The sequence below is a fragment of the Misgurnus anguillicaudatus genome, chromosome 11 (genome assembly GCF_027580225.2).
Source record: "Misgurnus anguillicaudatus chromosome 11, ASM2758022v2, whole genome shotgun sequence".
Taxonomy (NCBI): Eukaryota; Metazoa; Chordata; class Actinopteri; order Cypriniformes; family Cobitidae; genus Misgurnus; species Misgurnus anguillicaudatus.
The window spans coordinates 37,716,905-37,729,036 of NC_073347.2; the positions used below are offsets into that span (position 1 = coordinate 37,716,905).

Consider the following 12,132-nt stretch of genomic DNA (forward strand, 5'->3'; position numbering starts at 1 on the left):
ACATTACTGTATATCATACATAACATAACTGTATATCATGCATAACATTATATCATACATCACAATACTGTATATCATACATAACATAACTGTATATCATACATAACATAACTGTATATCATGCATAACATTATATCATACATCACAATACTGTATATCATACATAACATAACTGTATATCATGCATAACATTATATCATACATCACAATACTGTATATCATACATAACATAACTGTATATCATACATAACATTATATCATACATGACATTACTGTATATCATACATAACATAACTGTATATCATGCATAACATTATATCATACATGACATTACTGTATATCATACATAACATAACTGTATATCATGCATAACATTATATCATACATCACAATACTGTATATCATACATAACATAACTGTATATCATGCATAACATTATATCATACATGACAATACTGTATATCATACATAACATTATATCATACATGACATTACTGTATATCATACATAACATAACTGTATACCATGCATAACATTATATCATATATGACAATACTGTATATCATACATAACATAACTGTATATCATGCATAACATTATATCATACATGACACTACTATATATCATACATAACATTATATCATACATGACACTACTATATATCATACATAACATTATATCATACATGACATTACTGTATATCATACATAACATAACTGTATATCATGCATAACATTATATCATACATCACAATACTGTATATCATACATAACATAACTGTATATCATGCATAACATTATGTCATACATGACAATACTGTATATCATACATAACATTATATCATACATGACAATACTATATATCATACATAACATTATATCATACATGACAATACTGTATATCATACATAACATTATATCATACATGACATTACTGTATATCATACATAACATTTATCATATAAAAAAACATTTATCATACATGACATAACTGTATATCATACATAACATTTATCATACATGACAATGACATTACTGTATATCATACATAACATTATATCATACATAACATATATAAACTTGTAATGCCAAAGGATTTGTAGCTTGGCTGTGTACAAATAGTGTAAAAAAGAAAAAAGTAACTAAAATCTTATCATCATTATGCTGCATTCCAGACAACTTGGATTAAGTTAATTCTCCCCCTTTAAACAAATAACGTCTGGATTAAGTAACATTAAAATTATTTAGCAACTTTAAAGACTAATGTTACTAATGGTTTAGTAGCATCAAAACATTTCAAGTATTTAGTAAGATTAAAAGAGTTCTGAAATATCCAAAACACAGCATTTGCTTTTAGTATACTTTTTGGAAATTTTTTTAATTGAAGAATTTTGTATATAAGGTCACAGTTTAATCAATGTTTACATTACATAAATATAACATCTGTACAAACTGTGACATAAACCTGTACATGTAACATGTTTTTGTTAATAGCTTAACCTCCTAAGAGCTTTGGTTTGTCTCTTTTATCAGATTTTTTCCAGCTATTTTGGGGTTAGGAAGAACCAATAAATATAACCAAATATTTTTCTTTAACATGAAGAAGTGACTTGTCAATTTTTGTGTACAACGGGTTCCACTTACACAAAATTAAGTATTATGGTGCAAACAACAAAAACATGGGATGTCTAGAAGTCTTAGGAGGTTAAAGATGCTTTTATCATATTCATTTGCGCGTGACGCCATCGCCGCGTCATCGCGCCGGATGCTGAAACCCAGTCTGCAGGAAGAGCAGAAAGAAAACAAACATAGAAGCTACGCTGTGCACGAGCTGTGTGGAAATAAGCAACAAGCTGATCCAAAACGAGAAAAAACTTTTGCTATAAAGGGGCTGGTAAGAGCGACAAAATGCTTAAAACTGTACCGACAGACAAACTGATAACTTAATAGGGATCTTCAGTGCAACGACGTTTTAAGTTACCGTATTTTGATCAATTTTAAACGATCGGTATTTCGGATACAACATGCGAAAGGCCGACATAACAAACCATTTTATTACCCCATTAGAAACAAAGTGATAATCTATACTAATATATACACAGATTTATTATGTAAGGGATAATGTAGAGGCAGCCGGTAGTTATTGGGAAATAAGCCCCGACAGTGTGATCAGAGAGCCGTGTAATAAATTTATACAACAGTTTATTCTGGTTATGGCATCAGATTGGCTGAGAGCATTTTGCTGAGTTGAGAGCTTGTTTAAAGCAACACTTTGTAGCTTTTTCGATTTCAAAATAATGTCTAAAATTATTTCAGTGGTAGACTCTTAACTGTGCTTTTACGGTACATTCACACAGGGCGTAAGCATTAACGCTTTCCATTGACTTTTAAATGACAGGTTGGGTGTTTTGCGCTTAAAGCCCTGTTTTCAGATGAGATGGAGCGGTTTTGATTGAGGTTTGGACGTGTGATGCTGGCCCGAGAGTTTTCGGGTGTTTGTTGTATCGCCTCCCACCTCTATAGTGGCTGTATGGGTGCACAGGAACAATCCTTCCTAAAATGCATTCAACTTTCGTTTACAAAGACGTGAAACTCAGCGAGTGGTCTTGGATGTTCACTGATATGCTCACACAAAAATCGCTGCAAAAGATGCTTCCCAACAGGTTTTATCGTAGTTTTTGTTCAACTCCATTGACTTGTATTAGATGTGCTGTGAGGTACGGTATTACTCCGCGCTGGGAACTTTGTTTGTATTCTTGCAATCGGCAAAGGCGGATTATCACCACCACCTGGGCTGGAGTGTCTATTATTCAAGCTCTCAGCGGAAGAATGTACGGGTGTGAGGCGTTTGGAAAAATAGGTCCACAAGTTAACAGCGAATGCTAAAACACCTGTTGGAGAGCATCTTTTGCGGCGATTTTTGTGTGAGCATATCAGTGAACACCCCTGACCGCTCGCTGAGTTTCGCGTCTTTGTGGGCGAGGGTTTGGTGCATTTTGGGAAGGATTGTTCCAGTGCACCTGTGGACCCATTGTAGAGGTGGGAGGCCACAGAACAAACACCCAAAAATTCTCGGGCCAGCGTCGTATGTCCAAACTTCAGTCAAAACCGTTCTATTTCATCATAAACAATCTGAGAGCAGGTCTTTGGGTGTAGAATACCCAACTTGTCCCTAAATGGGTGATGTTATGCGTTGCCGGGCTGATTTGTGGATCCGTCGGCGGCGCGTCAGTGCCGTTGCTCGCGGCATTACACCGCCAGCAGTGAGAGCATCAAAGTGGCCGGAAGTCATTCATTTTCAATGAGAGCCGGCGGCGAGCTCTGGCAAATGGCGGCGCGTCATGGACGTTGTGAGCGTCGAGGAGAGTTGCGGTACATTCACACGGGGCGAAAACGTTAACCCTTAACAGAAGGCTTGTCTGAAGCGTGGACAACAGCCAATCACAGTGGCCGCAACCTATGCTCCAGTCTTCCATAAACGTAATTGGCTGGCTCTGCCTAGGTTATTTGCATAAGGCGATCTGATTGGCTGACACACACATTGCTGCTTGAAAAGTTGAGAAATGTTAAACAACTGCCGCGAGCGGCGGCACTGGCGCGGCGCCGACGGATCCACGGTTCAGTTCGGCAACACATTAGCAATATTTGAAAATCAATAATTATTTATTTATTTATTTTTTAAGTTATATTTATATTAGGGCTGCACGATTCATGCTAAAATGTGAATCACGATTTTTCTCCATGGAAATTGAGATCCTGATTCTCTCAAACAATTCTCAAATTTTCAACAAAAAAAAAAACATTTATGCACTCAACAATAACCCTAACAAAAATATGCTACACCGGACTTTTGGTTATAATAAAGTGTCTTCAAAGTCTCTTTTACTTATTTTAGAAGATGAGTAACTTAAAATTTGTTAGCTGTTAAACATAAACAATGTTGACACTAATAAATAAAAGTAATTGTACAAAAAAGCACAGGTGCTATTTATTTTAATCAAACTGATCAACTTTAAAACATTAAAAACACAAAACCAGAACTAAACGATGATACAGAGTAGGGCGGGGCGATATATAACGGAGAATTCTCAGCTGCTTTCAGATGGAGCCGCATTTACTAAACAGAGCCGTAGTTTGCTGACAATCAGGGCAATTTCGCATTAATTATCGAGGACATATCGCCTGCGATAATTAATGCGATATGGCCCAGCTTGTCAGTAAACTACGGCTCTGTTTAGTAAATGCGGCCCCATCTGAAAGCAGCTGATGGCGATTTACTTCTAAACCGGCTTTACTGATGAAACACGCATGAGAATCCTCAGATATATATCGCCCAGCCCTAAAACAGAGTCCGTTTCTTAATCTGAAGGCTACAGCCTTCCGGAGTTCGCATTTCTAAGCTGCATACGTCATCAAGATCTTATTTCAGAATATTAACAATAATAAAGTTGATTATTATTCTTATTTAATCCTAAATTGTTGTAATACGTTTATGACTTGTGAATGTAATGCTCAGTTAAGTTAAACCAGGCTCAATGCGTTTGCAGCTTGCATATGCGACCTACGGAGGCTGCAGCCTTCCATTTGAAAATGGCCAGAGGTAATTTATTTCCTTGCCTTTTTACGGAACCAATATTGTTGTATCGTCACTCTCCCTGTCGCCACCAGGATCTTCCGCTATAGGGCACGTTTTTCCTCTCATTTGTTTGAAAATTGTCGCTCCAAATCCATCAAGTAAATTGATGTGTTTAGGTTTGCCGCTTTGTTCCACGTCACGCGAGTGACAGCCTAACGCCGCAAATGAGGAGAAGAGAGGAGAGAAACGATGAGGTCTGATTGGTGAATGAATAGGGTTTGGTTTTACACTGCGTGAGTGTAAGCAAGTTTAACTGACATAACATCTGGATTGTTATAATGTAAAACGTGAACGCAGTATCTGCATACAGGGAAATACTGTACATGCAAGAGAATCACCGTCTTTTACAAAGAGGATCGCGTGTATGGATGAATCGAGATTGTGATTCTTTTTTCGATTAATCGTGCAGCTCTAATTTATATCTGAATTTATGTCAACCTATAGAATTTCAAACATTAAAATGTCATTAATTAATATGTATTTGTGTACAAATGACATATAAACATATTTTCCTATTTTATTTGCCTGGAAACGCTTGCGTGTCGAGTGAAAAATAGGCGTTGATTCTATTTCTAGCATGCACGTGTTTTAGACGCACGTCTCACGCAGGCAATCTGCATGCTCTAACCTGTTAACATGAGAGCCGAATTAAAAACGGACACGTCACCCATCCAGTGTGTCACCGGCCTAACATAGTGCTGCTTTAACCTCTTGGGCCATACGGTGACTGGATAAGCTGCCACCAGAGCGGACGGTCACACATTCGCCTGCGCACATGCTCTTTTTAAACACTTAGGGGTGGTTTCCCAGACAGGGATTAGCTTAACCCAGGGGGCGTATTACAGAAACGTTCTATCTTAGGTCTTAACTTAAGATATGATGTGTTCAGTTAAGATTTTTCACAAATTCATATTACAGAAGCAAATCTTAAATTAATTTAGGATTCTCATCTTATCTCACCAAATCTTATCTCATCTCTAGTTAGGAAATCCCAAATCGCTTAATCATGTTCGGCTATCAACTGTCATGTCTGTTACCAAGCAACCAGCAATGTGTGAGCTGCTGCTACAGTAAACAAAAGAATTGTCCTTTTAATTTCAATGGGCCAGAAAAATACATTTAATTAAATTCATAGTAATCATAGTCTGTGTTTTTTGTATTAGTGTTTTAGCACATCATCTATCAGTTACAATTCAATTTAAACAATTAGTAAATGTGACTTACAAAAATTAAAAAAATATATTCTTCCTAAGTGCTACGATAATATTGTATATTTCAACATTTGATAGAGACATGACAAGAAATAGATGCTGAGTCAAGTGTGTACTGTATTCACTATAATCCCATCAAGTGTTCACGGATAAGATAACTGTTTTTTAATAATGAGGGATGACAGAAATTGAAAGATCGCTCCACTAGTGAGAAAAATTGTGATTATGTGAATGTGTGAAGGTAAAAAACATTCAAAGAGTAGTCCAAAAACAAACATTGATGTTTTTCATCCTCCACTTTGTTAAAAATGTAATGTCATTCTCCCGCAGCTCTATCATAATGTGATTGTTTCAGCTGGCTCTCATTAAAGTTTTAAGTTAGGACACCTGTGAGGTTACCCTAAAGTTAAGACCGTTTTTAGGATGTTTTGTCAAGTTAGGATGCTTCTGTAATACCACTTTCCTATCTGCAGTTAAGATAAGATAATGCATTTAGGAACATCATTCTGTAATAGCTTTTGTCTTAAATGAGGTCCTAACTGAAATTACCATGGTTACCAAACAGTTAAGATAAGATTTTAAAGTTAGGACTTTTCTGTAATGCGCCCCCAGGACTAGATCTTAGTTTAATTAGGAAATATAACTAGTTTGAACAATCATGTCTTACTAAAAACATTACTTCTGTGCATTTTGAGGCAAAACAAAGGGCACTGATGTATTTTAAGATATGCCACAAGTTGTTTTCTTTTTGGACAGCTCTTGCATTTATTTTAGTCTAGGACTAGTCTAATCTCTGTCCGGGAAACTGCCCCATTGTGTGTTTATTCATGTCACAGACACAGGCCCTCTGAAGTGGCTTGGAACGTGCAGCATTATTTGGTGTGGTGACATGCTCTTTTCTTCTAGTTTATTGGTGGTTGGCAAGCCAACTTTTGGTGCATTACTGCCACCAACTGTACTGGACTGCGGCGTGACAATGAAATATGCTAAAAAATAAACATATAAATAGCTAATTCAAATTCATAAATTGCTATGTTAACCCTATATTCTTGTGAAATTGCCTGTATAGGGTTAGGTCATATTTACTGAAACAGGCTGTTTCTCAATATGCGTTCTTGTCTGTACTTGTCGACTTGTGTAATGTCATCAGTCGCAGCCCAAAATACATTTCCAAGTTCACATCAAATAGCCGGATGTTTTCTTGATCTGCCCATTTTAATGAGGATCAGGAGGTGACTTGTGCAGACTTATGACAGCCAAGTTTCGTGTCAATGGTATGAAGATAAAAACTTGCACAATATTGGAAATATTACTCTTTCTGGTTCATAAAATGTAGTTTTAAGAGCTGTTTACTAGTCAAGAATATAGATTTTTGTTGCGGTTGATGTTTTGTTCCTTGGTTACAGTATGTACCGTCATACTCCCCAGCTCTACTTAAGGACTGTTTGTTTAGTATTTTCTCATTTACTGGAATATTGCCATTACAGGTGTGTGTGTGTTTGCTGTTGTTGAAGCTATGGGCCGCATCTTTCTCGATCACATTGGCGGGACGCGGCTTTTTTCCTGCGCCAACTGTGACACCATCCTGACCAACCGCTCTGAGCTTATCTCTACACGCTTCACAGGTGCCACAGGCAGGGCATTTCTCTTCAACAAGGCATGTTAACAACAACACTGTCTGCTACACGCATGCACAACTTTCTATGGGTATATGTCATAGAATTAGACTTTATTAAAACAATACAATTCTAATCACCAATTAAAGAAAAGTCTTTGCATTTTGTTTAGAAAGAAAGACTTTATGAATTGTTAATTGTGGTTCACAATTGGTTAATTGTTCCAAAGTAGCTGTACATGAATAAAAACAAGAGAAAACTGAAAAATCATAGGACAACCAAGTAGCAAAGTACAGCGGCTAAGATTAAGCCGTACTAGTGAACGGAGTAATAATGTAATGAGTATGTAACGTAATGTAACGTAGTTAATCCAATGTCAGCAAGGGGTTAAAAAAACTCCTTTGAGAAAAACCCTCCAAAAAAGAACTTATTTGTTTATTTTTCCCATAACTACATCTAAATATAGTTTTTGCAATTTTTAGACAAAATTTATCTTTATAATTAAAGGTCACGTTCCTCCTGATCCTATTTTTCAAACTTTAGTTAGTGTGTAATGTTGCTATAATCGCATAAATAATACCTGTAAAATGATCAGTGATGTGAGTAACGCGTTACAAAGTAACGTGTTACTGTAACTGCACTACTTTTAGCAGTAACGAGCATGTAACATGTAAGTATTTTTTTAAATCAAGTAACGCAATTACAATTACTGAAATTTAAATGAGTTCGTTACTCGCGTTACTCTATTTTGTAAAAATTAGACAACATATCTGACGTCGCAGGACCGTAGTTGGCGGCGCAATGATTCATTACACTACATCATAGCTGACAGTGCATTTAGAATGAACATGAAAAATCTAAACAACATACCTTTGTTTAAAAATTGTGCGCAAGTCATAATCCATCCGGACTCATGTTTGTAAATTATCTTCACCAAGCAATCCCGGCATGACATTAACTTGCATTTGTAAGTAATACATCTGAGAAATGTTCATATATTCTTAGATGTTTACATCGGCCTTCATGGAAGAGAACGATCTGCGATTGTTGTTTCCACTAAAATATTCACACTGCGCTGTACACCCGTGTTAAAACTCCATAGTATGTGTGAGCTCGCTTTTAGTTTTAGTTTCAGTCTCACCATATCCGAAAAAACAATCCACTCGCTCTGTGTCCGTCCGACAAAACAATCCACGTAGCCTACTCCATTTTCTGATTAAATATTTTTCTTTAATCTTGTGTTTCATTTAAATCCAACAGAAAACAAACAATATATGACCAAAGAGCGCAGTCCCTGCCGCGAGCTTCACAAGCTGTGTTCCAATTCAAGGGCTGCACCCTACTAAGCATGCGATAAAATGTGAGCACTCGGCCTTTCAAGGCGCTCAGAAGTTCGCGAAGAGAACTGAAATGAGACGGTCTAACCTTCGGAGGACCCATAATTTGCGTCACCTGCTGCACGCGCACCGTGCCTGTCAGCAGGACACAGCGGAGACGTTTCTGACTTATTAAAATAAATATGAAATCAGAAAAATGATAATTTATTTTAGAAAATATGACATGTTGACTCAATTGTCTCCAAGTTTTTAAAGAGACACTACACAATTTTAATACATTATATATTTTTGTAAACATGCAGAATATTTGTCTGAATGATCTAAATGATATACATAAATAAAGTAAGTTTACATATTAAGATAATTTCTAACAAAAATATTCAAAGGTTGAATCTAAAGCAAAATAGGCTCCTACAGTATGTGATATATTAGAGTCTTACGTGTAAAATAGCCCATCCATATTATTTTATTGTTTGACTGTTCAGTACTGTTCATATTTACATTTAAAAAGCAGACATAAAAGTAACTTAAAAGTTACTTTTCTTAGTAACTAATTACTTTTGATATACAGTAACTGGTAGAGTAATTCAGTTACTTTTAAAAGAAGTAACTAGTAACTGTAACTAATTACTAATTTTCAGTAACTTGCCCAACACTGAAAATGATAAAGGTCAAAGTTCACTGTCAGGCGATATATTTTCTTTAGTAGAAGTTCTCTTTCAAAGCCTACAGCGAACGGCCGGTTTGGAGTACAGTCCTCTACTTCCTGCTTTAATGACGTCACTAGAACAGTTTTTTGACTAAACTCCGCCCACAGGAATACGTCAGTCGCCAGCATTGGCTCAAACGGCTCTGCTAAGCTAAGCTGCCATCGAATCACAACACACTAAACAAACTACACAATCAGAACTTGATACGCATTTCTGAAGGAGGGACTTCATAGGATAAGAAAGACATCAGCCTGTTTTTAGGACAGCGAAAACAGCGCTATACAGATAAGTAAATTGTGTGAAAAATACAGCGCTTTTTTACACGTGAAACATGATCACATGTTATATTGTGCACTGTAAACACAATCAAAGCTTCAAAAACACAGAAAGAACGGGACCTTTAAACTCGATCATGAACGTCTGGCCGAGCTGTGAAGTTGGCAAAAGAACATTTTTCCCTAACTATGTAAACATGCTGAAATACGTACAGTAACTTTTATTTTAAAAGGTTTTGTGTTAATGATATGTGTGTTATCATTAGGTGGTGAATCTGCAGTACAGTGAAGTGCAGGATCGCGTGATGCTGACCGGCAGACACATGGTTCGTGATGTGAGCTGTAAAAACTGCAACAGTAAGTTGGGTTGGATCTATGAGTTTGCCACCGAGGACAGTCAGCGCTATAAAGAAGGTCGTGTGATTCTCGAGAGGGCGCTGGTGAGGGAGAGCGAGGGTTTTGAGGAGCACGTGCCCTCCGACGCATCCTGATGGGAGTCCATCTCCAATATCTGGGCTCAACTTTTCTTTTGTCACATCTAGTGAGGCTTTGTAAAGATGTTTTGTCTGTGGATTCCTCCTCAGAAACACGACGTGAGCTACCGGTGTACACGTTAAGTTGTTTCTGGTTCGGCTGCTGGTTAGACGGCACATCCGGGCTTTTACTCAATTTCACAGTCATGTGACTTGTATTAAAACCAATGAGCAAATGCGTCCAGCATTTCAGTCCAAAAGGATTTGTTGTCCTTTCTAGAGTTTCTGACCTGGTGAACACGACCAGATTACCAGCATTTAAACTATTCTTTATTGATAATGTGATCTGTGAAATTGAATATGCAAAATCTTAAGCACACACACGCCCGTGCTTTCAATAATTAAGACAGTGAGGTTGAATCTGATGTGTTATATATATCTGATTTGCAGATCATTTGATCACTTTGTTGAACATCTCAGTTTTTCCAAGAAAATCCATTGTGGACACCAAGTAGTGTCTTAAAACATTTGATAGGACTGTTCAGTTCTAATGTCTGTAAGTGTGTGGTGGGTGGCGAACTGTAATTGTGATTTCAAGACTTCAGTTCAGTGTGACAGTTTGATGGGTCAAAACTTGAATTTTGTATTGATTTAAAGGTAAGTCTTTGTTGCCTTCCCCTTTAGATTCAGTGTGAAACGCTATTTGTTTTGTTATTGTCATTTGGTTGATAATTCTGTTAAAGTACAAACTGCATTTCTCCAGGTGTGCTGAGTTTTTTTGTTGATTAAAGTACAAACTGCAAAAATATGTTATGCTTTCATCAGTTCTTCTTTCATTAAAGATTTCTGTCTTGTCTAATCTCTCTCTCTCTTTCTCTCTGTCTATGTATCCTGCAGAGTGAAAGCTATTGATTGAAGGTTATGGTGAACTTTTAAAATTGTGACGCTGCATTTGTAAACCCAGCTAAAGCTATTTTTTGTGATTCACTGTTTTGTACATAAAGTTATTCTACAACATGTAAAGAACATTCAGTGAAAATATCATCTTTAATATGGACTAAGTAAGATGTCTCTTAGGTTTAATATAAATGGCAGCTGCTCTTCCTTAAACCCACAGCCAATGCAACACCTTCATGACTGATAAATGAACGTACCTGCAAGTGCTTAAATAACTTCACTTCAATTGCATTATTCTCATATAACATATTACTGAGTGCAACACATCAACTGAAATTGATTTACAATAAGTAAGAATTATATGTATATAATTGTTTAGCTCTTAATATTATTTTAATCTTACTTAATAAGCCGATGTTAAATACATAAAATATGAATTTGAAATGAGCAATTAAAAACGACAATATATAGCCTAAGTATATTGATTAAAATGCATAAGAAATGTTTATAAGAAAGATATGTAGAAATCATTTGTTAGTTAAATACTTATTTTATTTGATAAATAAACCTAAATAACATCTGTACACAAAGATATCTGTTTACTGTAGCATCTGATTAAAATATTTCATGAATATTATGTACAATGTAAAGCACGTTTCCTGTTAGGAAAGTATAAAACAGCTTACACAGTTAAAACTTCATTAATTTCCGAAAATATCCAACATTAATATGAAGCTTGGAAAGCATGAATAAAAGCAACAAAGCGATTTCTAAAATGAGGGAGGGGCTACAAATCCAGTTTGCAAAACGGATTGCAAAATAAATTCGTTGGTACGAATTGCAAAAACTATGGGTTAGGTTTACAAATCTGAGAGCACGGATTGTTAACTCGTGTGTACGGTTTATAAACCGAGGGGACGAATTACAAAACCGTGATCAATGATTGTTTTCTTTTTTCCAAGGGGTGACCAGGGGGGC

General features: G+C 36.3%; 1 protein-coding gene across 3 annotated transcripts; it reads left to right on the forward strand.

Annotated features, from left to right (window-relative positions):
- The first annotated feature begins 1,743 nt into the window (after positions 1-1,743).
- LOC129416044 (protein yippee-like 5) lies at positions 1,744-11,116 on the forward strand. 3 transcript variants are annotated; one of them, XM_055170277.2, is made up of 3 exons: positions 1,744-1,893; positions 7,334-7,503; positions 10,051-11,116. In XM_055170277.2, the coding sequence occupies exons 2-3, from the start codon at positions 7,363-7,365 to the stop codon at positions 10,273-10,275; spliced, it is 366 nt and encodes a 121-aa protein (XP_055026252.1). In that variant the 5' UTR covers positions 1,744-1,893; positions 7,334-7,362; the 3' UTR covers positions 10,276-11,116. The 3 variants fall into 3 exon arrangements, with proteins under 3 accessions (XP_055026252.1, XP_055026250.2, XP_055026251.1); XM_055170276.2 differs by lacking the exon at positions 1,744-1,893 and adding an exon at positions 6,960-7,120; XM_055170275.2 differs by lacking the exon at positions 7,334-7,503 and having other exon boundaries at positions 1,750-1,893.
- The last annotated feature ends 1,016 nt before the right edge of the window (positions 11,117-12,132 follow it).